We start from the raw sequence: 25,794 nt of genomic DNA, 5'->3' as shown, positions 1-25,794 counted from the left end.
TATCCATACACCGAAAAAACTCCCCCACAAGAACACGGCCTTGCTGCTTCTACATCTTCCAAGTTTCATCCAGATAGCAGCCAAGCAAAGAAGCATAATATTTTTTTTTTAGAAACTATTTCCGTCAACTGCACTGCAATGGCTTCCATCATTACTCACCTCCTTACACCTGAAGCACAGTAGTAAGACCCATCCAAGGAAGTGCTGCTAGCTGAGCTGGCACTGTTTCTATCTCCACTCCAATTTCCAGAGTCTCTTCTCCGGCATGTGCCATCAACACAGTCAGATGCCTTCTCCCTCATGTGCAGCGAGTTCTCAAATGATTCAAGACTGCTGCTGCTATTTCGGCTGCCAGGTACGACTGTGTTGGTCCCGTGCAGTGCTCGTTGCCTCTGCTTGTGTTGAAGGCTCAGTACACTCTCCACTGCCTGCCTGCTGATGTATGTGCTGTTGATATCGACATCCAAGGTGTTATCTCTTCCTGCCTGTCTGGCCACACGGTGTACACCTTCCATTGTGTGCTGAGCTTCCAGGTCTGACCCATTGCCGTGTGGCTCATAGGGGCGCTCTGACATGATGGACGTGTCTGAGTAAGTCCGTGCCCTTGGCTTAGCACAGTGAGCAAAAGCCATGTCCAAGATGGGCAAAGGCTCCTGCACTGCTGAGCGGCCTCCCATGCTGATCCCCTTCTTGTTGCTCAGGTAGCTGCCACGACTCCATAATGCATCACCAGAAATATGCATGCCTGCAGACAGCTGCTCACTCTTTTTTCCATTTTGCTGCCCATACCTGTGCTTTTCACTTGTTGATCGCTTCAAGTCCATTTGTTTTTCTGTAAATACATAGAAAGTAAGAACTTTTTTAATGATTCGCATGAGGTACAACTGACTCCTCCATGTAACTTCACTACGGGTAAATGATAGAATATGCTTTATATAATTATTATGCTACTATCAGATTGATGTATATTTTTATGAAGACCATAAATACCACAGTGTCTGCCATGTGTAACTTCCCAGATGCCCAAATTTCCCAAGAAGTTCTTGAGGTTTTTCCCATGTTCAACTATATTTTCTGACTTCAATTCTGCTATGTGTGACACAAGGTAAACTAACTACTTTTCTTTGTGGAACCAAGTTACAGCAAATGCAGCTACTATTTATGTACTAAATTAAAACAGCAATAGTATAATAATCAAGGAGCACATGCTTATTTATAACTTTTTACATTATGACATGTAAACATGACGGTAAAAACCACTAGCACATACAAGTAGCAAATGAGTGATTTTCTTTGCATCGAACCCTTTTGCAAAACATTTTCTACTTGAATTTGGACAAATGCAGAAAAGCTATTCTACGTGGAACAGCTGGGCATTTCAGGAATTGTCGGGAGAATGAAGGAAATTGCTTGGTGAAGTTACAAGAAAGCATGGTGTAATTTCTGCTTGTAATGACCTGAAAGAGTGGCTCTTCGTTGGTTTGCTAGTACTGTTTAATGAATTAAGTAGCCGCACTGTAAGTACTTGTGGCTCCTTCCACAACAAATTGATTGGTCTTGCAACTTGATAAGTATCTGAGTGCTTTGCCAGCATATTGCGACATCAACCCACCGATGTTGATTAACTGTGTCTACCAATGGCTCTATATTAACATGACAGTGGTAGCTATTTTCACAGTTGATGAGGCAGCATGCAAGTGCAAGAACTTGTTATTCAACTACATGGTGTTTAGTTTAAAAGAGAATATTCACCACTAGGTAGTTGAATACACGGCAATGAACATGACTGACAACACAGGCACCAAATTTCTTATTTTACAAAATGGATGGCAAAATATGTGCATACAAATTATCTTGTGCTGTACACACAAATTTTTAATGCTACTATTCCTTAATTGTAGATGTTAAAAGCATAACCTGTATAAAAAGTCTGTCAAGAAATAGCCAAGAAAATTAGTACCTGTGTAACATTGGGAAAGAATTGTGCCCCTCTCTCTTTAACACTACAGTGGAAACGTTTCTAAAATAGGGCATTTTTTTTTTTTGCTTAAAAGCAAATCTTTTTGGCAAACTGGAACATCACTGAATGAGCAGAAAACACAGTTGGGCAATAAAAAACAGGTAATGAAAAGGGTAAAGGTACTGCAAGAAAGGTTATCTTCATTTGAAGGATGTTGGCATCCATTGGCATAAATACTTATGCTCTGAGTTGTCATCACATTTTGCCAATTCGTGAGATGATAGAAACTTCTGTAGACAGAAAATTAACTTCCAACAAAGCCTCATTGCTTAATGTTTGCTTCTTCATGGCAGTAGTATGAAGTTTATGAACAACCCTCATACTATTGAGCATCTAAGAAAAGAAAAGAAAGCAAACCTTAAATTTTGAAAGCGATAAACCTTTTTTATTAGCCCATCATTTTTTTCTAACCATGTGTATTTCATTCAGTAAAGGTTATGTTCATCAAACAGTTACAAAGAGTAATTGTTTCTATTTTTGCCTGGATTATATTTCAATCAAATAGGAACTAATGAAAAAGTTTTGGAGCTCACTTTTGTGTTCAGATATGTAGTGTATCACAGAAGTTGGTGCAGTGGCTGTAGACACAGGAGTTCCATTAGGGTTTGCATAAAGCAGGAGCAGGGGCTGAAAGTGCCCTCTGTGACATTTGTCCACTACTTGCTGCCAGTGGGGGCCAATCTGAAAGGGAAGAAATACCCATCCCTATAAGCTTCATTGCCACCCAGCATGCATGCAAGCAAAATATGGTTTATCCTAAAGGTTTTGTTGAGCTAAAGGGTGCATGAGCATTCCATTCGTTACTCGACAAATTTTAAATCTTCATCTGATTGAATAGTCCCTGTTACCTAATTTAATTATATCTTCTAATAGTCTTCAAATACTTAACATGACCAAACATGAAATTGAAGCACGCATGCAATAACTCCAGACTCATCCCTAGATGAAATGGACGCCTAAACCGCAATCATTCGTGCTGGAATTTTGTTCAGACATGATGTTCAACAGTGCGCACCATTTGCTAATATTTATGGACGCTGCTGCTGTGTGTAATTGTTTTGGATACCCGTTGTTGCAACAAGATTTGATGTAACAGTGAAAATATTTGTAGTGAAAAAAACAACTAGAGAAAAGGTCAGCTTTTTTCAGTCCATCGTAACCATATATGGTATCAGATTTTTTATTTTGTGCAAACTGTGCATGCAAACTTAAAAACAGTTGCCTAATTGCCCTATCTTTGTTTCATTTCACTGCTCCTGCTAACACCTGCTGCACAGATGTCTCCAAAAATTAACAAGACTCTATGCAGTTTGAGATGCCAAGCTTTGCATGGCTTCTAATACAGCAGTTTAAATTCTGCACTCAAGCTATGATCAAACAAAGAATAAATCCAAATGACAGAACACGAGGACCAATTGAGATAACAGGACACAAGTCATGAAAACATTCTAAACACATGAAATAAATTATCAGAAAAAGAAATTTTAAGAGCAAGTTTTGCTACAAAAGATCAATGTAAATTTTCGATAAAGACAGATACAAACGTTTATTTCCAGATATCAATTATGACATTTCTGCTTTGGTAAACACTGGTTGTTAAAATTAATTAATGATCTGACCACAGTTACTGCATCTCATAGCCCCTAGACCTCCTTTCGTCATCAGGTCTTTTACAAGTAGAACTGCCTTAGGCATGCACATTCATTTAAAATATATACATGTATGTTTACCAGTTTAACATTGACAAATAGGGGAGGATGGTTTTTTTTTTTTGCTGTGCTTTGAACAGTTGAATGTTGGGAAACAAAAATGTAGATACTGTAAGGACTTTTACACTTGCCTCTCTCACAGTGGCGTCATCAAAGTATATCCAAACACACAGCTTTGTGTGGAAGAAAAATGTAGAGTAATGTTTGCCATAGTAGGTCACTATGCCTACAAGGTGATGAGTCACTGTGCTGGCCCACCTGGTATCTACAACTTTGTGAAACATCTGAAAAAGAGATTAAAAGGTTAGCTTTATATTATTAGAACTAAAGAGAAAATCTGATTATAACTACTGTCTTTAGCACCTTGAAAACCAACCTCATACAAATTGCAACTATTTTTCTAACGTGGAACCAAACCATATATCAGGAGATGAATGACTACTATGAATGACTAAAAGTGTTTGGTTAAAGCATGGTTTATTCAGCTTTAATTACATAGTATAAACATATACATGTGGAAAAAAATTGCAAGAGTGGTATACACAGGTGTTTAGTAAAATGTTCTAACTTTCAAATTCCCATGTACTTTCGGAATAATATATCTGACACAATGAAATCCAAAATCATTGAAACGTTCTCTCTTCATCTACTGATTCTGTTTTCATGTTTTCTGCAAAGGCAACTCCATCCACCTTTTTCACGATGCCACGGTGCATGCACCCTTCCCCTAGCTGAAAAGTCGCGAAACGCCTCTTGATCTTGGAGGCTTTCGTTCCGACGATACCGGTTTTCCCGGCCCCTACCAAAACCCTACCAAAATGGCAGAGGGCAGCACAAGAAAATGAAAAAGACAGATTGAATATCTTTTTCTAGGAACACTGTAGTTCAGTGTTTCTCAGCCATGAATTTTCGGGGACCCTTGTGGACCTGTGGAATAGATGAGGGACCCCTTGCAGTGAGAGAAAGAAAAGTGGGGGGTGTGAAGTACGTGGCTTTTATTTAAATGGGCCTCCGCGGACACCCCTGGGTTCTGTAGAGCCCCAACCACTGCTGTAGTTAATTCTTTTCTTCCACAGTGGCTCAAGACCTTTCTCGCTCATCTCCCAAAGCTCAGTGAACACATAGGGCAGATGAAAGTTGCATTCACATTGTGGAACTTTAAATAACCTTTTACAAATGAATGAAAAATGAGACACACCACATGATAATGGGTAATTTCAGTGTTATTGTTCACACATGCAAACAAATGCGATGTCACACATTACCTCATCCATATTTACAGTCATCCCAATGCTGTCGAGAACATCTACAATGTGGTCTACGCTTGGCCTCTCAGAATCCCAAACCAGACCAAGACTCACTGTAACAGGAGAAGGAAACATGTCAATTAAAAAAGATTTCCACATAGTTTAGCAATAGTTTAGCAATTTATGGCAGTGAAAACAAATACCAAACTGCAATTCATGGTTCTTACCTATGTCCGGTCGATTCATGAGGGTCTTGCATATCTGGATTTTGGCACCACATGAGCTCTGTAGTTTAATAAAAGTACAAGAAGTGAATGAAACAACAATCTTATAAGCACTTCCACACTTGGTGCAATTTCAAACATGGTGACAGTGACAACAGTGGCAGCACGCAAGCAAACTAACAAACATTTTCCTTACTGGGCAGTCTCTGATGTCACCCATTCCTCCTGCTCTTCGCAGCAGCTCTCCAAAGGACACTGGCTTTTGTTCCTTACCATGTGCAAGAGATGCCTGCAAGCTGAAATTGTAGATGCAACAAAAAATTAAGCAACAAAATCTCAAGTGCCCGTACAAGCAGGAGATATATGCATGAATTCTCTATTGAAGCCCTACCATAAAGCAGAGGCAGAGACGTAGTGAACCATCTGAGTAAATGGCAGGGGCTCTGATGATGCTCCACAAACATGACATACAGTCTGAAATGAAAACCGAGAGTGCACACACAGTGTTGGCATTGCAGAATAAATATGCACGCACCACTAAAGAAAAAAAGGGGGGAGATTGCAGTGGCACTTACCTGCTCAACAAGTGTCATCGCAAACTTCTGGTGAGGAATGCAGTGTGCAACGTTGCACATATCTTCAACCTCCTGACTGGCAATGTGGAAATGAATCCGTTGAAGAATGTTCTCCTAGAAAACAGAAAACCCATAGTCATTATTAGACACTGTAACAAGCAAGTCTTCAGTTGTACATGAACCGTGAGTTTAAAGTAAAACTTTCTTGCAGACTAGTTGGTAGGAAAGAGAACTAGAGGTGTAAGTATGCCTTTGATTTTACTTTCAGACACGGAAGTTGTTATCCTCAATGGCCATGTATCACGTTTTTACGCTTTCAGATTACATTGGTCTTGTTTTCATCTTCTTTTATCCATTTTGCTTGGTATCAGTTCCTGTTAGCAGCACTGTTGATTGTTTTTCATTGTTGTTTTATAGTATTGTTACAAGGACTATATTCTTTCTTCTGGTTTTTAGTGAAGTAATCATTTTTCTCTGTCATAATAAATGGAAGAGAAAGGTAACTTGCGCACCTTGATGTTTGTTTGTTTTTTACAGGAATATGTGTATGTCTGTGTTTATGTGTTTTTATGATCATTTGTATGATATATTCTTTTCTTTCTCAACATTTCCTGCTCTACATACAGTCAGGGTAACATGCTAATGGTCCCATTTATATTAGCATTTTATCAATGCAAACTTCCTTTGAAGGTAAACAGTTCAATTATTGTCCGGTTAAATGATGTCATGATAAAGGCACAGTTGACAATTAAAACACTTGTCAGTCAGGAAGTAAACTCTCTTGAAGTATGTTCCTTAAGTTTCCAAATGTTCGTGCTGCAAAAGTGTTTAATGCACATTAAGAAATATGAAGACAAGCGTCATGGCAAAAAAATTATCATTTTTGTGTTTATGTAGTATTTCCTTGTCATGTGCCTGTACTTTAATACCCCTTAATACTCAAGGTTCTAGAAACTCCTGAAGTCTCAAGAAAGTCCTTAGAATGGACACACTCAGCAAACCAGCTTTCTAGTTCATAACAGCTGCTTGTGATGCATAAAAATGCTTGTGTTTCAGCTTTTATGACTGCACCATTATCAGCCTGGTAATTTTGAAGAACAAAAACGTATTGGTGGCTGGTTTTCACTACCTCACACCCATCATGCCAGAACCAGCCTAGTATTCCAGACAAATGAAGTGTTATTTGGCTACTGTGCACTTATCGGTCTATATATCCTGGAAAATTCCACTGGCTCTCAATAGCATATGTCTGATGCCACAAGCACAAGGATGGCTATATAAGTGGTGGATGTCACAGACAAATAGGCACATTCAGCCCACTTTCAAGCTCATAAAAACCCACTGCTCACACTAAAAAAGCAAAGAATTTGTTCATGTGAGCTTGAATATGGCGCTAAGTTGGCCTGATCGATTATACAAAATGGAAAACACGACAAGGCGCAGGAGGTGGTCACAGGATGGACTATTAACTATGTATACCTAATTTCTGAAAAAACCATTTCCAAGAAAGGCAGACAGAAAATACACACTTAAAAAAAGTGAACTTTTGGACTCCTACATAAGTCAGTGTCCTTGTTAATGTTGAAAGAAAGGTCATCTTTTCATTTCTCTCTCTCTCTGTTAGTGTGTGTGTGTGTGTGTGCTCATGCATGCACGTCTGCACGCACCAGCTTTTATATACCACTCAAGAAAAGCATTTGTGAAGTAAAAGTGTTCTGTTTCAGTGGTTCTTTCTGTGCCTGGTCTATGTGCTGTCTCCGTCATATGAGTAAATGGTAGGTCTGATCGAAATTTACCATTGAATGTCAATGTTCCAGTGACCAAAATTGTTGATTATGGTGGCATTACCCTAAAACTTAGCTACTTCCATAGTTGCGATGCTGGTAGCTTTTGCATTGCAAATAGATAAGACGAAACAGGCTTTATCTTGGTGTCTAGAATATGGGTGACTATGCAATGATTACTCTCATGTGTGTGCTTGGTTTTTTGGCAAGGGATAGAAAAAAAAATTTGAATTGTAGCATCGCGCTGTGAACACTTAAAATGTGACATGGCTGAAGTGACAAACTTACAAAACATTCAGCAGCATCGTCCATATACCCCAGTTGAAATCTCCTCTGGTCAAAGAAGGTCTCTGCCAATGCCCTCCGTAAAGCATCAGGTGGAAGGGCAGATTCTTGACTGTACTGGAACTGGGCAAAAAGTTCCTGCAACAATGGCATGCATATGTCTTTTTAAAAACTTCAGCTATAAATTTCACTCTTACTGGTAGCAGTAGCCATACACCACCCACTAAAGCGAAACGACATGAAAATAAAATTCCGCAGCATGGCTCACTTGATGCATATTTGATCTACCTACGCTTCAACCCACATTCTAGCTGAACAGAGTCAAAATTAGAAAGATTGTTCATTAAATTGCAACTGTAAGTACATGAGAAATCATTGAACTGGGAATGTCACTAGATCCAATGTTTTGACAAGCAGACTTGGCTTTGTCAGGGCTACCCTGACGAATATAAGCCCAATTGGCTCCATAATTCAATCATAGTTCAACTTTGTTATCACTGTCCTGCAAAACATGGCAGTGAACTGATAATACAAGTCTCAAGCGTCGTTTTACAATTTACCAAACGTGCTTACCTTCAGTGCACAGAATATGCATGAGTCTGACATGCAGATGTGTCCACTCAAGTCTCTGAAGCTTCTTCGAAATATATCCAAATGCCATAAGACCTGCAAGCATGAAAAAAAAATATTCCTGAAGGTCAGCTGCAACAATGTGAGGGAGTGACCAAGCATGATTAAGTGAACAGCTCAACGGAAGGGATGTTCCAACGGAAGTGTTCCTTATATACTCCAGAGGGAATAAAGGTGGGTGACGGGTACGAATGCAGGTTGGTTACTTCAGTATGGAAAGTAGCTAGGTGCACTTGATGACAAGTTGCCAGTCGAACTGTAAGAGCATACTAGCGGTACGATGCTTTCTCGTTTGCACTTTGCTGGATGGCGCAAGTAAACCACAGTCGCTGGTAGATATGAATGTTGCCTACAACTTTTTTTTTACAAGGAAATATAGTTACACCTAGAATAAAGTGATTTCTAGTTCATACCTTTCATGGTACGGGGATAATTAAAGTAAGCCTCCAGCATGAACAGCAACCACCTGTGATGCGTTGGCGTAACTAAGGGCCTTTAAACCATTTCCCTCAACCCCCCACCCTTCGTACCTCATATATGCACAGCATTATGTGTACATACATTCCAGGCATTTCTATAAAAACTTCCAAGTTGTTGTTCAACTTGAAGTCAAGACTTCAATTGTTCTTGCACAGTGCACCCTTTTTTCTTTTCCTTTTTTTTTTTTGACAGGGACCAGGTGGATGCTGGAGATGAAAGAAAGCACAAGGTGACACTGTGTAAACTGTATCAGCCTGTATTTTCGTCCATCGTTGGTACCCATCTTGTTCCTGTCAGAAAAGTAAATTATGCAAGAACAATAAGCAGTAACCTATATAGCCTAATTCATAACAACTCAAGTCATATTTAAGTTTAAATTTTCTTATTTAAATGAAGGGTGGTTGTGCTGGAGACATGCCATCAGTGTTGGCGACTATATAGCGGTGAGTAACACACAGTCATTAGTCCGTAAATAACAGCGATACCTTCATTAACCTTTAGGCTAAGTAGTTTATCAGGGTCATTTTTATTGGAAAATTAAAGCGAGTTCTTTGTAAAAGCCATAGCAATCTTTGCGTATGGAAAAATGCGATTAACTGCGAATCTGCGGCACCCCAGTCTCGTCGCACACGAGACCGAAACTAAACGCAGAACGCGCGCATGGCCACACCCCTCGAGACGACGTAACTGCACACGTCAGCAAACTGCGGGCAAAGGCGCTCGGCCGGCTCGGCTGCCTCATCAGTTTGGGTTCAGTCGTCAATCCGCCTTTTTTCTTTACTTTTTCACGGCGCATGCATACTTTCCCTAGCGGAAAAGTCGCAAAACGCCTCTGATCTCGAAAGCTTTCGTTCTGGCGATACCGATTGTCCCGGCCCCTAGCAAAACCCTGCCAAAACGGTGGAGGGCAGCACAGGAAAATGAAAAAAGGGGGATTGCGGGGCGGCGCAGCACGGGCAGGCTAAACACCCTAGATTTTTCAAAAATAGAAAAAAATCTAGGGACTATAGGATAGGCTGCCTGCCTCTCGGTGACGTAAGCAGCAACGTCGCCCCGAAAGGCGTGGCCACGCGCGCGCTTTTGCGCCCGGTTTCAGTTTCATGTGCTCTCAGACCGAGGACCGGGTAACTCTGGTGCGCCACAGTTCCGCGAATAATCGCACATTTACATGCCGTAAAGCTGCCATGGGTTTTACAGAAAGCTCGTCTCAATTTCATAATTGACAGGAACCCGCTAAGTTTAGCATGAAAATTTACAACATATTTTTGTTCATTAGGACGTGTCGCGCCCGTCACTGCATGGTTAGGTTAGGTTAGGAGGGGCTCCCCCCCTCCCTTTGCGACAATCATTCGACAAGCAGTGGAGTTGATATTTATTGTCAGTAGTGCCTTGCGTGGAGAAATTGTAACTTCAATTTTCCGAATAATGATTTAATCGCGATTATTCATGACAGGTCACACTGAGGTCGTCCCAAACTCAACGTCTGTGGCCTGTAAGAGTTGTGACGAAAGAACACCTAATCACTAATATATATATATATATATATATATATATATATAGAGAGAGAGAGAGAGAGAGAGTCCTAGTTTATGTGGGGCCCACGCTCCAACTAAGGAAGACTTTTAGCCTTGGCCGCCACCATCAGTATCCAGCAGTATTGCCATTTTACAAAGGCACGGATGCATACATATGGGAGGAAGTATGTTGGGACCCCCCCCCCCCCCCGCCCCCGTTTTTCTTCCGAAATAGCCCTGCCTACGCCCATTCAATGAGGCAAGTTCAAGTAGCAACCACGGCTCCAAAGCATCACACGCTTCGCAGAAATGACTACATATTTGCCGTTTCTTTCATATCCACATATTTTCTTCTTTCCGTACTGCTTAAGCTCAGTTTATCGTACAAATGTCGCATCAACTATCCCAGCAATTAGAAATTCTGACTACATATGGGTCGACACGCAGAGATGAAATATTTGGTAACGAAGCAGGTTATAGTTCCTCGTGATGTCGCATAAGCCCTGCACCTTAGCTAGCCGCAGGGAAGTACGCTGTTTTTTTTTTGTTTTTTGTTTTTGCTGAAACTAATTTTTTTTCACTCGCACTTGGTCCTTATTGGCACGTTATTTTATTCATTTCCTTGCTTTCGTTCCTGATCAACATGCACTACTTCGCCTGAAGCTAGTCGATTACAGGGAGATGAACGCCTTTACCGTCCGCCGAGGTCATTCTCACTACATGCGTGCGCCCGCTGTTGTCGCAATAAAAATTAAGACAGTGTGCCCGGCTAAGACGCCCTAAATACGAGGGACTTTCAAAATAAACAGTTAGTGGCATGGTATTAGCTACACAACATTGCATTTTGCAAGATCTATAGTGCTACAAATATTCTTAATTTCACATAACACTTTTGGCGCATTCATTACACCGCATCTGCCAGATGGAAACAGTAAGGTTTGTTGGTTCCGCCCATACTTTCCCGACACCAGTGACCAGTATCTGCAGTGTGTGGCCGTCTGGAGTTTCCGTTGAAACGTGAGAAGGGAGAGAGACATCGAGAGCGATTTGCTGATGAAGTGCATTCTCGGAAAAGCTTACGATCACCTTTATGGTCGTGTGAGAGCGGGCGGCCAGTTCGCTACAATACGATGTCTTCAGGAGACCATGCAGTACCAGTAAAGGAAGAAAAAAAAAACTACGAAAAAGCGCTGTTAGAGAGAATGTTGTCCACCGTGGCGCTTCTGATCTGTCCGCGGGTCGAATGGATCGTCGGCCACACAAAGTTTTCGAGGCAGTGGCGCTATTTCCCTCCGCTTTTCTGCTTAATCATCATCGTCTGGTAATAAGACCACCAGTGCTGGACAGACGCGCCGCGGAGAGACCACCAGGGGCGAGACACGGTGAGAGAGAAAGAAGAAGGGGGGGGGGGGACGCTCGCTGGCGGCTGATGTCTCAATCTAGCCAGGCCAGGGGAAGATGCGCGCCTGTTTCCACCCGCCCGACGGCGACCGTCATCGGCCCCGGTTCGGCCATGAAGCACAGGGCGGCCACTTTTGCCTGGCTGTATTCCGATTCCAGCGCGCCGTGCTCGCAATGGCTTTTCGTGATCCTCCCCTTTCCTGTGGCTGCCCGAGAGAGCAGCGCGGGAGGCGCATGGCCGCGCGCGTTTCACGCTGCGTGCGCGCAGGTGGGTTCAAGACCACCTAACCTAGCCTCCGTGGTCACGCATGGTGCGTCCCTATGGTCACTCCCGGCACAAAAACGGAGCTCAGATCCACAGGTGCTGTCAGCTGGATCCACGCGCTGCTCATAAACGCGCACTAAAAATAAGCTTTTCTTTTTCTTGAAAATGCGAAAAATGCCCACAGAAAAACATTTCCTCTGGACGTAATTATTCTCGCAGTGTGCATTCGGAAAGATTTCCGAATGGCATAATTTAAAATGCATATATACACCTCAAGGCAATCATGATCTGTGTGCAGCGAAGCGTATGTGCGTGTGTATTGTATGTTTAGGGGGCCCTGCAGAAATTTATTTGGAATATCGCAATGAAGCCACTGCTACTCATAAACTAGTTTTCATTGCGGATCACGAACGTTAACCAAAGACACATGAACAGGGAGACAGGAAGCACGTGTCTAAAGTTCGCGCGCTTCACGCAAATATAAGATGTAAGATAACTAGATGAACTACGTAGTCAAAATTGATTCCTCAAGAGGCTGCACCGGATAATTCATAAATCGGCCACGACGTGGCTGACTGCGCTCTCCGCATTTCGCGCTGACCGCCAGGCCTCGTCCGTGCATTGAACACCGGCGCATTTGCTGGATGGTCCCTCGCTGCGGTAACCCGTCGTCAGTCACCTGAGGCCTGCTCGGCGCCGCAGCAGTCGACGGAGCTTCTCCTCGCCGCCGCTCCAAGTAGCTGAGGATGCCAGGGAGGGAGGAACGGTGCCTTCTTTCCTTCAACCGTACGACTACCACAAAATAGATACAAAAGCAACCTGCTGGCGGCGGACCTGTTTCTGCCCTCCTCCTCTACTTTCCACTTTGCAGGCTGGGGAAGAATGGCCATACCAGAAGCAGCGTCTCGGTCGCCATCTTGAAGCGTGCCCTCTTGTGGCGGCGACCCTCGAGCCACCGGCCGGTTGTCCATATGTCCGCGAAAGAAGCGGCATCTCCTACTGCGCATAACCTCAGTTGACTGCACGCTGCCATCTGGACATGCTGATATTGTGGGCGGCACTGTTCTGACGTAGTTGAGGAAGACTAACTCGGAAGGCATAGCACGAAAAAGAAAAAGCAGCAACCGACGAAAATGTGCGAAGAGCACAGAAGATGGGTATATCCTCTCGAATCGAGGAGTATGGGGTACGCAGGTTCTCAACTGTCAGTTTTTGCATAACATTGAATCAGCTTGCGGAAGACAGGGAGGTCATTGGGAGAGGCCTTAGAATAGGCTGATGGTGATGATGAACTCGAAAGGTACACGCTGATCAACGAACTTGTTAGGTGTCGTAAGGAAAAATCTGGGGACACTGAAGCAGTGACCAGAGGTCGAATTGCTTTCGCAGATAACTTTGGCATCAGGCGCCGAATTCAGGAAGTTGTGGGTTCGTAAGTGCTCTTTCCCATTGAATGGCCGCATTCACATATGCCCACCATCATAGTCGCCCGAAATCTTACTCTTCTTACTCAAGCGTAAGAAGATGTGAATAAATAAATAAAACCACAGTACTTTTCGGTCCTTTGTCATCGGTGTGTTTTGCCATCGGTCGGTCGCTTTTGCTTATGATATGTAAGTACTGACTGAAATCTTCTCTCACGAACAATTCCAGCGTAAAAAGTCTTTTCTTTCTTTCTTGTTTTCTTTTTGCAAATTGGGGCCCGGACTGAATGTATACAAACCGTTCGCGAATTCTTTTAGTTATCGGCCATATTCGTTACCATGTCCAACACCCTGATCGGCAGTCACCTGCCACCGCAAACACTTTCTTTGTACATGTGTGAATACAGGCTCTGGCGCCGAATCCAAAATGCTGTTTTCTTATGCGCGATGCTTCACTTTAGATAGTCGCCTTAGATGATATGTTGACATCGCGATTGGCCGGCATTTTTTCTTCTCAACAGATCCGGCCTAGAAGATTATTGTGAATCCGGCCTAGATCAAAGTTCTTTGTTCGTAAGCATCGCTTGCCAATGGCCGGCCGTATTGTATTCGCTAAATCAATCACAGAGCACGAGATGCGTGAGGTTATGACATGACTTGTCATGTTATGTGTAACATGTACAGTTGAACCTCGATACAACGAACTCCACTATAACAAATTTATCGATATAGCGAAGTATTTCACTTTCGGCAACTTCATCTCCATAGAACACCATGTATTTTGAACCTCAATATAACGAAGCGTGTTTATCCGCAATTTCAATATAACGAAGTTTCGGTACTGCCGCAAAGGAAGACCGAGGAGATAAACTGACACTTCTGTAAAATGGTTGAGTGATTCTGGTTGTAGCGTTGCTTTTAAGCGATTTTAGCCCGCAGCTCTTTTGGTTTTGTGGCGTGCGACGGTTATCGGCGAACATGACAGCATCGGCGGCACTACTCCGGGCAACACCCGAGGTTTTGATGACAAGTTGCGGCGACAGAACAGGAACGATAGCTCCGCTTATTCCGCATTACCACAGTGCGTTTGGCCTGCATTTCTTTCAGGTTCACGCGTGACGTTCGGCCGCTGAAGAGGTCTCCACCGGCGCAACATCAAGCCGTGATCGCTAGATCTGAGGATGAAGAAATTTAATTTTTTTTTCACGTTATTGAAATTAGTTCTTTGTACTACCGTGTTGTTCAAAAATTGCCTTTTGTGACTATAATTTGCTTATGAACATCGAATTTCAATTTAACGAAGTTTAAATATAACGAAGTAAATTGCCGATTTTATCCACTTCGTTATATCGAGCTTAAGTCTATAATGTACTATTAAGTAGCACTGCTAACGTCCGCCTGAGCTTGCATTACGTTTGCCACTGCTGATGCCGCAGTGTACGCGCGGTGATTGCGGCGGCGCACCGGCCCAGTTAGCCAGTGTGCGGGCATTTGGCTGTGGGACGCTGGCCGTTCGGCCCTGAGCGTGATGGATAGCCTCCTACACGGCGTCCTCAGTGGACGGCCGTAGGATGACAGCGCTGGCGCCAATGGCCGCAGGCTAGCAAAGCGGTCGCCGCCCGTGGGAGCTCGCACCACGGAAAGCCCAGAGTACGCGTCCTTTGCAGGCCTGCAAGGTTCGGCCGTTGAAGCGCCGGCAAAGTTTATGTTGACTTTTTTTAGATGTTTCATGTGGCTACGTCGGATAAGCACGCAGGTTCTATCGACAATCAAAATGAAAATGCAAAAGAAAAAAAAAACTAAGCCACTGTACTCTGGTAACTCTGCACGTTCGACTTGCAAATCAATATTACTGTCAATGAAACCAAGAATAATTTTTCAAAAGTTCATGATTCAACATTAACTGCCTGCGCCGCTTGGAACATATATATATGAGATACGTAGTGTACCTGGCATATGTGGAAACGCTAAAAGAGAGCGAACCAGAAAACGCCGACATCTGCTGCAACACACAAATCGTGCGCAGTTGGCTCGGTAGTCGGCGCATTGATGTTCAGCTTTCTTCCGATGCCTTTTCTCCTTCTGAGAAACGCGACCGTGAGCGCCGCTGAACACGAAGCGTGCGCTGAGCGCAAGAGAGAAATTAAAATGGAAAAGAAGGAAGAAGCACTCTCTTTCCCACTGACGCTTTTCCAGGGTGTATGGAACAGCTGCGCGAGTGCGTGCTCCGTGGGAAGGAGCCGCGGCGACGCCCGCTTTCTTGCGCACCGTTTCTTTCGTTCGGCCGTCCCTTTAAAGCCCTCCCCAGCTTCCGGCGGGCGTCTCGAAGGAGGGAAGGACACGCGGTGTGGAGACGCCGGGGCGGAGACCGCGGCGGCGACAGGTGGGGACCGCCGCCTCCCTTGCTAGTGGGTCGCCGGGGTGGGGGTTTTCGTGCTGGCGCTTCTATGGCGGTATTACGTGCGTCGGGTCAGATCGCGGTACCCACGCAGTCGTCATAGTCCCAACCACCACTAGATTACGACGAGGTTCGCTCATTCTGTCGTCTCGTACATCGGGCCACCACCACTGGTCGAAAACTTACGCAATCCTCGACGAAGTCCTTCTTGACTCGTACATTGCAACTCCGCGAGAACACGCCGCTGATGATTGTAGAACAATGTGGAAAGAACCGCGCAGCCAGATAATTACGCTTAAAGTGAAAGATTAAAGCAGTTTAGACTGAAGTTATTCTTTGAGAACTCTATTGTCGTTAATTTCGCCATCAAATTCATTAATCAAAGCGAAAATGAACACCAAAATTTCATTTCTGAATTTCGTGCCGAAACTTTCTGTTGAAATTTCCTTTACAATGAACTACCAACTCGGCCAAACTCTCACGTTAATCGAAACTTTAGCAGCTGAATTTCAGTGTGACGTCAGGGATTTCAATGTCTTTTCTCGCATTTTGGCCGCATTGGCTCATTAAAAAATCCCAGTACTTGCTATTCTAGGTGTCTGGCTTCCTTGGAACACAGCGTCATTCCTATTTATCGATGAATAATTATATAGGCCCTAGCAGACGCCGCCAGCTCTTTGACGTCACGTCGAGTTGATGCAGGAATTGATGCCGGCACCCGTTTTTTTTTTTTTTTCTTGCGCGTTTTCTCGCGTACCAAGCGAGAAAACGCGCTTTTGGTATTGTGGAGGGTAATGTGCTCGTAAGAGAAAAGTCGTTTGTCTCTTTATAGTCTCCCTTCAAGTTCAACCCACACGCAAGAAAATGTGGGGGGAAAAAAGAAACGCTCGTGCGCATTCCAAGAACTTGTGGTCACCATTCCCTGTTTCTTTATTCGTAACAAACTATTCGATGTCATCATGCCAGCCCGTATCAAGCATCAGATAAATGGCCAGTCGCAGGAGTTGAATGGAAAACACGCGTGGTTTTTGCCGCCTGCGTCTTGGAACGCAGTCATCTTTTTCGCGACTACTCAACAGCCCTGGCAAACTCGGGAGCGTAGTACAAGAGGCCACATAGGGCAGACGGAAAGAAGAGTAAGAAAAAAAAATGCGATAATGGGTCGCGTAGACGCGCAACTCTTCACCGCGGGCCAAGTAGGGGGGAAGTCTTGCGCGGAAACATTCTTGGCAGCCTGTTCACGCGCTCCTTCAATGGGTCGTTCGCGTCGAGTGACTGAGAAAGCGGCCATGCATGCGATCTCTGCGCTTTATTTTTATAATGCTGCAACGCGCCTGCCACGCAATTAAAGCATGTACGCAATAGGCGCGCAATTGCGTGATAGAGCCGATACTAATTAGACATTGGTCCGCGATCGCCGTCCCCTCGCGAAGCAGGTCAGGGCAAAGCCTCTTTTTTTTTTTTTTTTTCTCCCGCAGGGTTACACAGATATGCGAGACGCCACGACGTTATAAGGTGTAGAAGATCAGCTCGACCTGGTCAGCTCGACCCCCCCCCCCCCCGAAAATTTTTAATTTTGCTTGCGCACACACGCACACATACAAACGCACGCACGAACATACATAAAGTATGGTTGAGCCCCCCCTTCCCCACCCGAAAAAGATTTCTGGCTACGCCCCTGCCTGGCGTATTTCGGAATGGCCAATGAAAAGCGCTCGTGGTGCCGTAGTGCCGGAGGCACTTGCTTAGTTGACTGACAAACATAATTGACCAACAGTATTCCGTATTCCGTGGCACGGCATAGGCTCGCTGCAACACAAATTCCACGTGAGCCTCCGTTACCCTCGAATACACTATGATCCATGAAGCATATTTGTCAGTCACGGTGGAGCTTCGATAGTGATTGCGCGTTGTGTTACGTTCATTAGCGCGTTTTTTTTTTCTGTTTTTTTTACGCAGAGATGCAAACGCTATTCGGCCGGTAAACTATAACGGTAAATTAACTTCAAGATGTAGACGACGTAGCACATTTCTTTAGTTTTTTTTTTAGTTGAGGGATAATCATGATAGTGAATTGTTGAAGCCTGTATCATTCATGACGCAGCTTTTTTTTTTTCTGCTTAAACGTATTGCAATTCAAATAACGTGCTCATTTCGTGTTTTGAGTGAAAAATGCGATGGCTCAGCGAGTGAGACGAAGGCTGATGAGTAACAACAGCCATTAGAAAGAGTACTTTAAGGATTGAAAGTATACGCTTACGCGACAACACCTAGCGCACACTGCACACTATGGGCCAACGGCGGGCAATCGTCGCCCCCGATAAGTTCTAATCAGTCTTCCAGGTACGTTTGGCAATACCTCGGCGTTTGTCTCGCACATCGCATGGCAAACGCAAGTTGCTTTTTGAACCGATTGCCGTACAGGGCGCCCCCTCCTTATCGCACACGCGCAGTGATAGCGTAGCGACTAAGGCAGACTAAGTTGTTGCGCTGCTCGGCTCGAGGGCGCGGGTTCAATTACCAGCCATGGCGGCCGCATTGCGATGGTGGAGGCGAAACGCTAGACACCCGTGCACTTAAATGCACATTAAAGAACCCCAGGTGGTCAAATTCAATCCGGAGTCGTCCCACTATGTCCTGTCTCATAATCATATCGGGGTTCTGGCTTGTAAATCCAGGGTCCGTACTTCCAGAAACGTCTTACGCTATAAATTTTCATAGGAGAATATTTCAGCCAATCGCGATGCAGGACGTATCACTAGCGAAGCCGACTGACTAATGGGAAAACGCACTTGCGAAAGAGAAGTTTTGTGAATTCGGCCCCAGCAGTCGTGAAGCGAGCACATGTAAGGTGCGTGCTGAGTTGAGCATTGTAGTACGCATATTCAGACATGCCGTGTACATTCATGTCAAGACACAGAAGAAAAAAAAAACAAGACTAGCAAATATAAATTAATTAGTAATTAAACTGTGATATTGCCTTAGCGATTCAAGACATGAGGGTATGAAGCTGGTGGACAGTCGTTCCGTAATGCCTTTGCAATTACATGTTTTGCTAACATATGATCGCTTTAGAAGACTTACCAGACTACTAAATAGGTAGAATTTTGTATAATTTTACCTATTTGTAGTGGCACGCCCAATCGCACCCGGTGAATGTTATGCAACAGCTGTTATCACTCACGCACCAACTGCTATACGCGTTAGGAGTTCGGTGCCGAAATTGGATCGTAAACAAGCTTTCGCACGAAAATCATGCGGTATACGGAATGAAGTTTACAACTGAAAATGAACTGCAACCGCGATTTCGCTCCTTCGTATTCGTCAATTGATAAATTACAGCTCACACGCGGTGGTCACCATGATGTAACTCACAAATTACACTCCCACCATCTCGTTTGATGGTTGTTTCCCTTATCAGGCTTCAGTCCCCCCCCCCCCCTTCCATCCCCCCGAAATGTTTCAGCTTTGCATGTGCATATATACACGCAACCGTACAAACGCACGCACGAGCATACATAAAGGGTGGTTGAACCCAGACAAAAAATTCTGACTACGCCCCTCGATTCCAGGTATACGGCATTCAGTGGGCTAAAAACGCTAAACTCTTGGGGCCGGATTCACAAATCTTTACTTTGGTAAGTACTCTTTGCCGTCTGCTGGCCACCTTCGAAATTATACGCTATGGTAGCGTCAGAAGTTTTTGTGAATTCGAGCCTTAGATATCTGCTTCAAGTACGAAGCAAGTGAGCGTGGTGACGTGAACACTTGCACGGCCGTTCGCTTGGCTCGCCTGCGGCTTTGCAGAACAGGTTCTCCGGCTAGGTTCTCCCACGTCACTGCGGATCAGACGTCCAACGAAAAGCATTTCCCAAAAAGCGTGTCTTCGCCTACCAACATGGCGCGCGAGGAAAGATGCCAACGTGATTTCATTTATCTATTTATTTAGCAATTTTCGCTCTGTCGATGCACGTCCCCCTCCTTTATTACGCACCGAGCTCAGTATTGGGAGCGTGACCCTAATGACGTCTGAGGCGTTTACTCAATTTAACAGGTTATGTGCAACACGCGAATGCTCTGAGGCCCCGATCATTCGCGTGCTGCTAATGAACTGTGAGCGCCTCGTGAAGAATAGCTCGCGACTTTTAGGCGTGACCATGAACGCTATATGCACTCCCGTCCATCTTATTCATTTTGTGAAACCCTTTACGGCGAGACGTAGACACCCTTCTCGCGGCTAGTCGTCCACTGCTTTCAGGTTCATTCTCCTGCTCCGCGCACGTTTCTTCGCTCAAGACGGTCAATTCTGTCAACTCATTAAATTAAAAGCCAGAGACCTCGCGTGGTCAAGCCAACATGAAGAGAATATCGGACTGCAAGGTTCGCACGTTACAAATTCTGGGGGCAACCAGTCTGGAAGAAACTAAACTCTGAATTATTTACAGATAATAGTAACGCCATAAGGCTGAATATTATCATAATTCAGGCATACATAGAGTTGGAACACTTTCCTCTAATCAGCATGTGAAAGCAGGCCTAGCCCGCCTGAGATCCGCGTGGTTGCGACACGGCAGGAACAGAAAATTACGAGGACGCGGCAGACTCCGGGCATTCTGCTCTACTACACTCATTGTCTCATCGCGCTTTGCTCCAAACACGAGTCTGCTGATTTGACCTATAGGTTGTTCCAATTTAAGTATATATAGCAGGCAGTCTATATTGGCAAGGGAACACGCACCGGCAAAGAGCGCCAGCCTGCCTACCTGTACGGCGCTGTTGAGGAAGCAGTTGTTCTGGCCCGGCATGTTGAGCAGCCCCTTGGTGCGGGTGATAGACATAGTGCAGCGGGGCATCATCATGCTGTGCGCCAGACTGGTGGCGCTCGCAGACACGCTCTTGGCCGGCGCCATGACCGCCCTCGACGCTTAGGCTCCTGGGGAGCTGCTTCTCACGGGCCCTGCGAGGAAAACGAGAAATGTCTTGGTATAGGCATGTGCCACCTACTTGCAGACCAACAAAACTCAAGGCACATTCAGCAAGTTACTAGCCAACAACCAGGATATGCAAACACGACGATTAATTGTGAGTATAAGCACTTGTTTTTCTACCCTGTGTTGCCACATACAGGTCACCTTTCACTTATAACGTATATCCGGTGAACTGACTTTCTCTGTAGCTGCATGTCATGCCTACTCAAGCGACAAAACACTAACGCTACATGGGCGGCACACCACGTTCGATTATACGTGGCGACAATTAGAAATGCCAGGTGCAACGAGTGAGCATACGCAGCTCCGCCGTCGTCAGTCAACCGTAGTTCGACTTCGCTTCGTCGGTTCGCATGTCGGAAGCTAACTGCACGGTTCGCTTGGTTTACGGTTGTTGACGCACGCATAAGCGTCGGTAATTCCCACGCGCGAGAGCGAACTACATGTCTAAATCGTAACGTATGGCGCATAACAAACGCTTGCATTTCGTGTTGGCATACGTAACTTCTAAGTATACTCCAGCACTATAGTGCTGGAGTATCTCATATACGAGAAGAAAGCCACAGCTATACGATTTACAAGCTAACTGACACCTCGTTTCATGGCCGTTGCTTATTTGCAAATAGTGCTTAAGGCTGCAGTTCTTGTTAGAATTCATCGGCGAGAAATCAGGCAGCGAAATGTCCACACCTGTCTCTAGCTGCCGATGTCCAAAAACGCAGAGTGTGCCGCTGACAACATGTATAGTCATAGACGGATAGTCGCAGCCATGTGCGGCGCGGCGAAAACACTTTCACGGTAACCACGGCTACTGCGCAGCCCAGATGGAGCGGCTGCGCCAAATATGCAACCACTGGTCCAGCAGCGTTACACAACCGCGGGTCCCGCATGCGCCGACCGTATTTCGCGCTGGTGCCGTGAGAAGAGGAGGCTCGCGCTGGCAAACAGCCGTCGTAGTAAAGTGCCCGCGAGCAACAAAGCGGGCGTCGCCCCGCGGGTCTTTCCGCCTTCGGGTGTCAACCAGGCCCGGTGCCCGCATACCGGTGGCATCCATCACGGCGACTGCCAAGCTGTCGGAAATTGGCACTATAGCTCGCTGTCGCCTTTGATGGCTTTATTCGGCGGCATTCACACTCGCATGGCTGCATTAGCAAATCTAGCACTGCGCGTGGCGAACGCGAGGACAATGGCGGCCAGAAGACCCTGGCCATTTCCCGCAAACATTTGGCGTTTTCGGCTTCGGAAAACGCATCACGCATGACTGCACTCATGCTGAAAAAAAAAGAAAAACGGACCAAGTGCGGCTGACGCACGATGGGCGGAAATGCTTCAGCACAAATATGCGCAGGCGCGCCCAACACTCTCGACGAGGCTGCCGGTACAAGGTTCATGGAAGCTCCCGCGTCACGCACGAAGACGTGGACCGGCTGCAAGGCGAGCACTGCATGAGTCGCGGCCTGCGTACACAGCAGCCGAGCTCTTTTCCCTCAATGGAAGACAAGGCATTCCACAGGGTTGTTGCGAATGCCATCTAAACGCAGTGCAGGGTCAGAGTTAAGACTATCCAAAAATCATAGACGGCAGCGAGAGGACGCCTTTCGAGTTGGTGGCGGCAAATGAAAGAAGTGACGCATCGTTCGCCGTACCACAATGCGCCCAAGATCGCGCGCGAAGACAGCACCGTGTATCACGGCGTATGCACGGCGTATCACGCCGTGTATCGCGGCGTACGCGGGCGCATAATTTACGAGACAAAAGGGCGGTAGGGACTCAATGTGCAAAACTTTCTCCGCTTAACCCGAGCGGCCATTTGTTTTGGTCGCCATCTTTTGAGGCTGATGTTTCCTCGCTCAACGCGCGATCTGCCGTAAGGACGCGCGTGCCACGAGCAACGCACTCTGAACCGGTTTCGTGCGCAAGACCTGTTATCGGGACGGACGCATACGGGAGGTCTCCAGAGCAGCGGCCGCTGTGTTCCTGGTCTGTACACCACAACACGGCGCGTCTGAGCTGATGCAGGCATATCGCCCGCTCTTGTATCGCTAAACAGCGTGTACAGGTTGGCTGCTACACATATGCACCGTCATACAAACGGAAATGAATGTTGTGGCTGGAAACCACCGCTTGTTGCTGCCTGCTTTTCCTGTCCCTTGACGCAACAACCAGACCGCTTGTCCTTGTTGAGACTGGTATTCGTTGCTGCTGCTTTCGTCACCACCGGAAACCACCGTGCACAACACAAACTCGACAGCCGTGCGGTTTAAACGTTCGCATCACGAATGTACACCCATAAATGGCTGCAAATGTTTTTTTTTTTTTTTTTTGACAAACAGACAAGTGTCAGCTTTTCGAAATTAGAATGCCTTAGAGCACTGTAGAATCAAGTTTCATTATACTATCCATTCGCTCAGCCACGTATTCGCGTAGATAGGAAAGAGAGAGAACGCTTCTTAACTTTGACATTTGTCTGCCACCAACAAGTATTTGGAGTCAGCACAAGCCCATAAAGAAAAACGCCATGTGTGATATATGTATCTCACGTAACATGCCACCGAAAACTAAATCTGCAATGTTATGTACTATACTTGCGCTACACACGATAGCAGTAGCGTAGCCAGAAATTTTATTTTGTGGAGGAGGGGGGTTCAACCGTCCTTTATGCATGCACGCGTGTTTGTATGTATGAGTGTATGTGTGCGTGTATATATATATATATATATATATATATATATATATATATATATATATATATATATATATATATATATATATATATATATATATATATATGCAAAATTGAAAAATTACGGGGGGGGGGGGGGGTTGAACCCTCCCACCCCTCCCCAACCTGGCTACGCCAGTGCTCGATATGGCTGTTTCGGGCACGGCATAACAATAACGAGCAAGTACTGACTGTATAAGTACCACGTGATGTCGTTCACCCAGCCAGGAATCCTCCTTACGCAGCTTATGGAGCCAGCAAGGGCTCCTTGCTTACTTCACCGAGAAACGCTTACCAAACAGCTTAACCGGACATCATACGTGCAACGCTGAGTAAGAGTAACGTAACTGGACGCACGAGCAGCTTAGAGCTGATGAGAGTGATAAATGTCCAAAGAATTCGTCAAATTATGAAAAGCGGGCAAGCGCTAAAGTAAAAGCAGCAAGTTCATGCTGAGCCCTCATCTTGCAACTGCTCTCTGTGTTGAGGGAATCTATTGTCAAGGGACGCCCGTTCACGCCTTGTGCAGAAACGTGCAAGGAGCTGCCCAAGTATCCGCTGCCGATGCGCTTCAGCGCTTCCGCAGAATAGCGCAGTCGCGATCTGCCGAGGCGGATGTCTCGCCGGAGCTACGTCTGAGTGCGGCCAACGGTCCAGTGGCCCGACGCAGCCGGTGACTCCGACCGCCGCTCGCGCGCCACACTCGAACAGCCAAGGGGCACCCCAGAAACACTGCGCGACCGGCAAAGCGTGCGTAACCAGGCTTAACGGACCCGAGCCGCGCTCTTCTATACAGATCCGCGCCGTGGGGTCAGAGTGAAGTGAAGCCCCGCGGGTTTATTGTTTCCTGGAACGCATCCGCGATACACGACTTCGCTGAGATTGTTATTCTTTATTTCCCTTTCTTTGTTTCTTTCTCAATGTGTTTAAGCTTTTGGCTGATACAAGGCTGTTTAAGGTTGATGAGCGCGCTATACAAGGCGGCGGGCGCTGCACTGTGAAATCGAGTACAAAAGTGATGCGTTGGCAAAAAGTGCAGAAAATGCAGCGAAATCGAAGAGATGCAGTTTCTTAGGTTGATGTCGAAGTGAGAACGAGGCGGCGTTAGTTCGAGTCCTCTTCAATCTTGCGACATCCGGACCAGTATCCGGATTGCGTGAACGAACCATATATCAGCAGCAGCAATCCGCCATTGGGCCTCCAGGCACAAGGGCGCATTGTATAAACGTACAGAACAGCCGCGGTCCAGCTTCTTCGACGACCGGTCGTGTATAGGAAGCTGTATACATATACGATCGGCGGCGCCCCGAAATCGTATAGTCGTAAAAGAGAAGCAACGCCGGGATGCCATGCAGGAGCTGCTCGCCTCGGGCCTGTCACAGCGTACGCATTGCGAAATACGACGCAGACGAGATCAATTGCAGCCTTGCAGGACTAGCATAATCCAACGGTGTTGTCCCCCTCCACCTCATGGGCTCAAAGAATGAAATGGTAAAATATACTGAGATAATAATAATAATAATAATAATAATAATAATAATAATAATAATAATAATAATAATAATAATAATAATAATAATAATAGAAATAGATAAGAAATACGCCTACAGCCATTCGGCCGTGTGTTACGCGATCCCTTGCCTGCAGTACTTGCTGCGCGAGTTCGCTAATTTTTAATAACAGTTATTAACTGACCAATTATTATTATTATTATTATTATTATTATTATTATTATTATTATTATTATTATTATTATTATTATTATTATTATTATTATTATTATATGATCCTAACGTTTTCTAGTATACTGAAGTCATTAGCAGTGTCCACTGTCCCGGGGGCATTCGTTCGCGTAGTCGGTGATGATGTCATGGAGATGCGGCCCGATGATCTCCGCAAAACGACAGAACGCGTGCATCTCTCCGTGCCGACGCTTCCGTGGCCATACTGGCTTTATAGTCTCGTATGGCGCTAACCTCAATATACGAGAGGGATGACGTCACGCCGCGCGTTTGTGTTGCAACGTTCCCATAGCTGGCGACTCTCGGAAGCGGTCATCGCCGTCCATATACCGATGGAGCGCGGCCCGTGAGAATAAACGGACAACGAAGGTCGCAGCGCAAAAACA

The 25,794-nt window shown here is 45.4% G+C and overlaps 1 protein-coding gene across 1 annotated transcript in view; it reads right to left on the bottom strand.

Moving 5' to 3' along the window:
* LOC119400466 (uncharacterized) overlaps positions 1–25,794 on the bottom strand; it is a 65,536-nt gene that overhangs the window by 9,363 nt on the left and 30,379 nt on the right. The window contains exons 2-12 of the mRNA XM_037667519.2: positions 20,720–20,913; positions 8,418–8,510; positions 7,848–7,982; positions 5,776–5,889; positions 5,592–5,674; positions 5,397–5,496; positions 5,204–5,261; positions 4,995–5,089; positions 3,861–4,013; positions 2,554–2,701; positions 160–832 (exon numbers count right to left, since the gene is read on the bottom strand). Coding sequence (XP_037523447.1) covers positions 160–832; positions 2,554–2,701; positions 3,861–4,013; positions 4,995–5,089; positions 5,204–5,261; positions 5,397–5,496; positions 5,592–5,674; positions 5,776–5,889; positions 7,848–7,982; positions 8,418–8,510; positions 20,720–20,866 — 1,799 coding nt within the window. The 5' untranslated portion in view covers positions 20,867–20,913. The remainder of the gene's footprint in view (positions 1–159; positions 833–2,553; positions 2,702–3,860; positions 4,014–4,994; positions 5,090–5,203; positions 5,262–5,396; positions 5,497–5,591; positions 5,675–5,775; positions 5,890–7,847; positions 7,983–8,417; positions 8,511–20,719; positions 20,914–25,794) is intronic.

The sequence above is a fragment of the Rhipicephalus sanguineus genome, chromosome 1 (genome assembly GCF_013339695.2).
Source record: "Rhipicephalus sanguineus isolate Rsan-2018 chromosome 1, BIME_Rsan_1.4, whole genome shotgun sequence".
Lineage (NCBI taxonomy): Eukaryota > Metazoa > Arthropoda > Arachnida > Ixodida > Ixodidae > Rhipicephalus > Rhipicephalus sanguineus.
The sequence above is the reverse complement of the archived record's forward strand: the minus strand, read 5'-3'. Positions and strand labels throughout refer to the sequence as shown.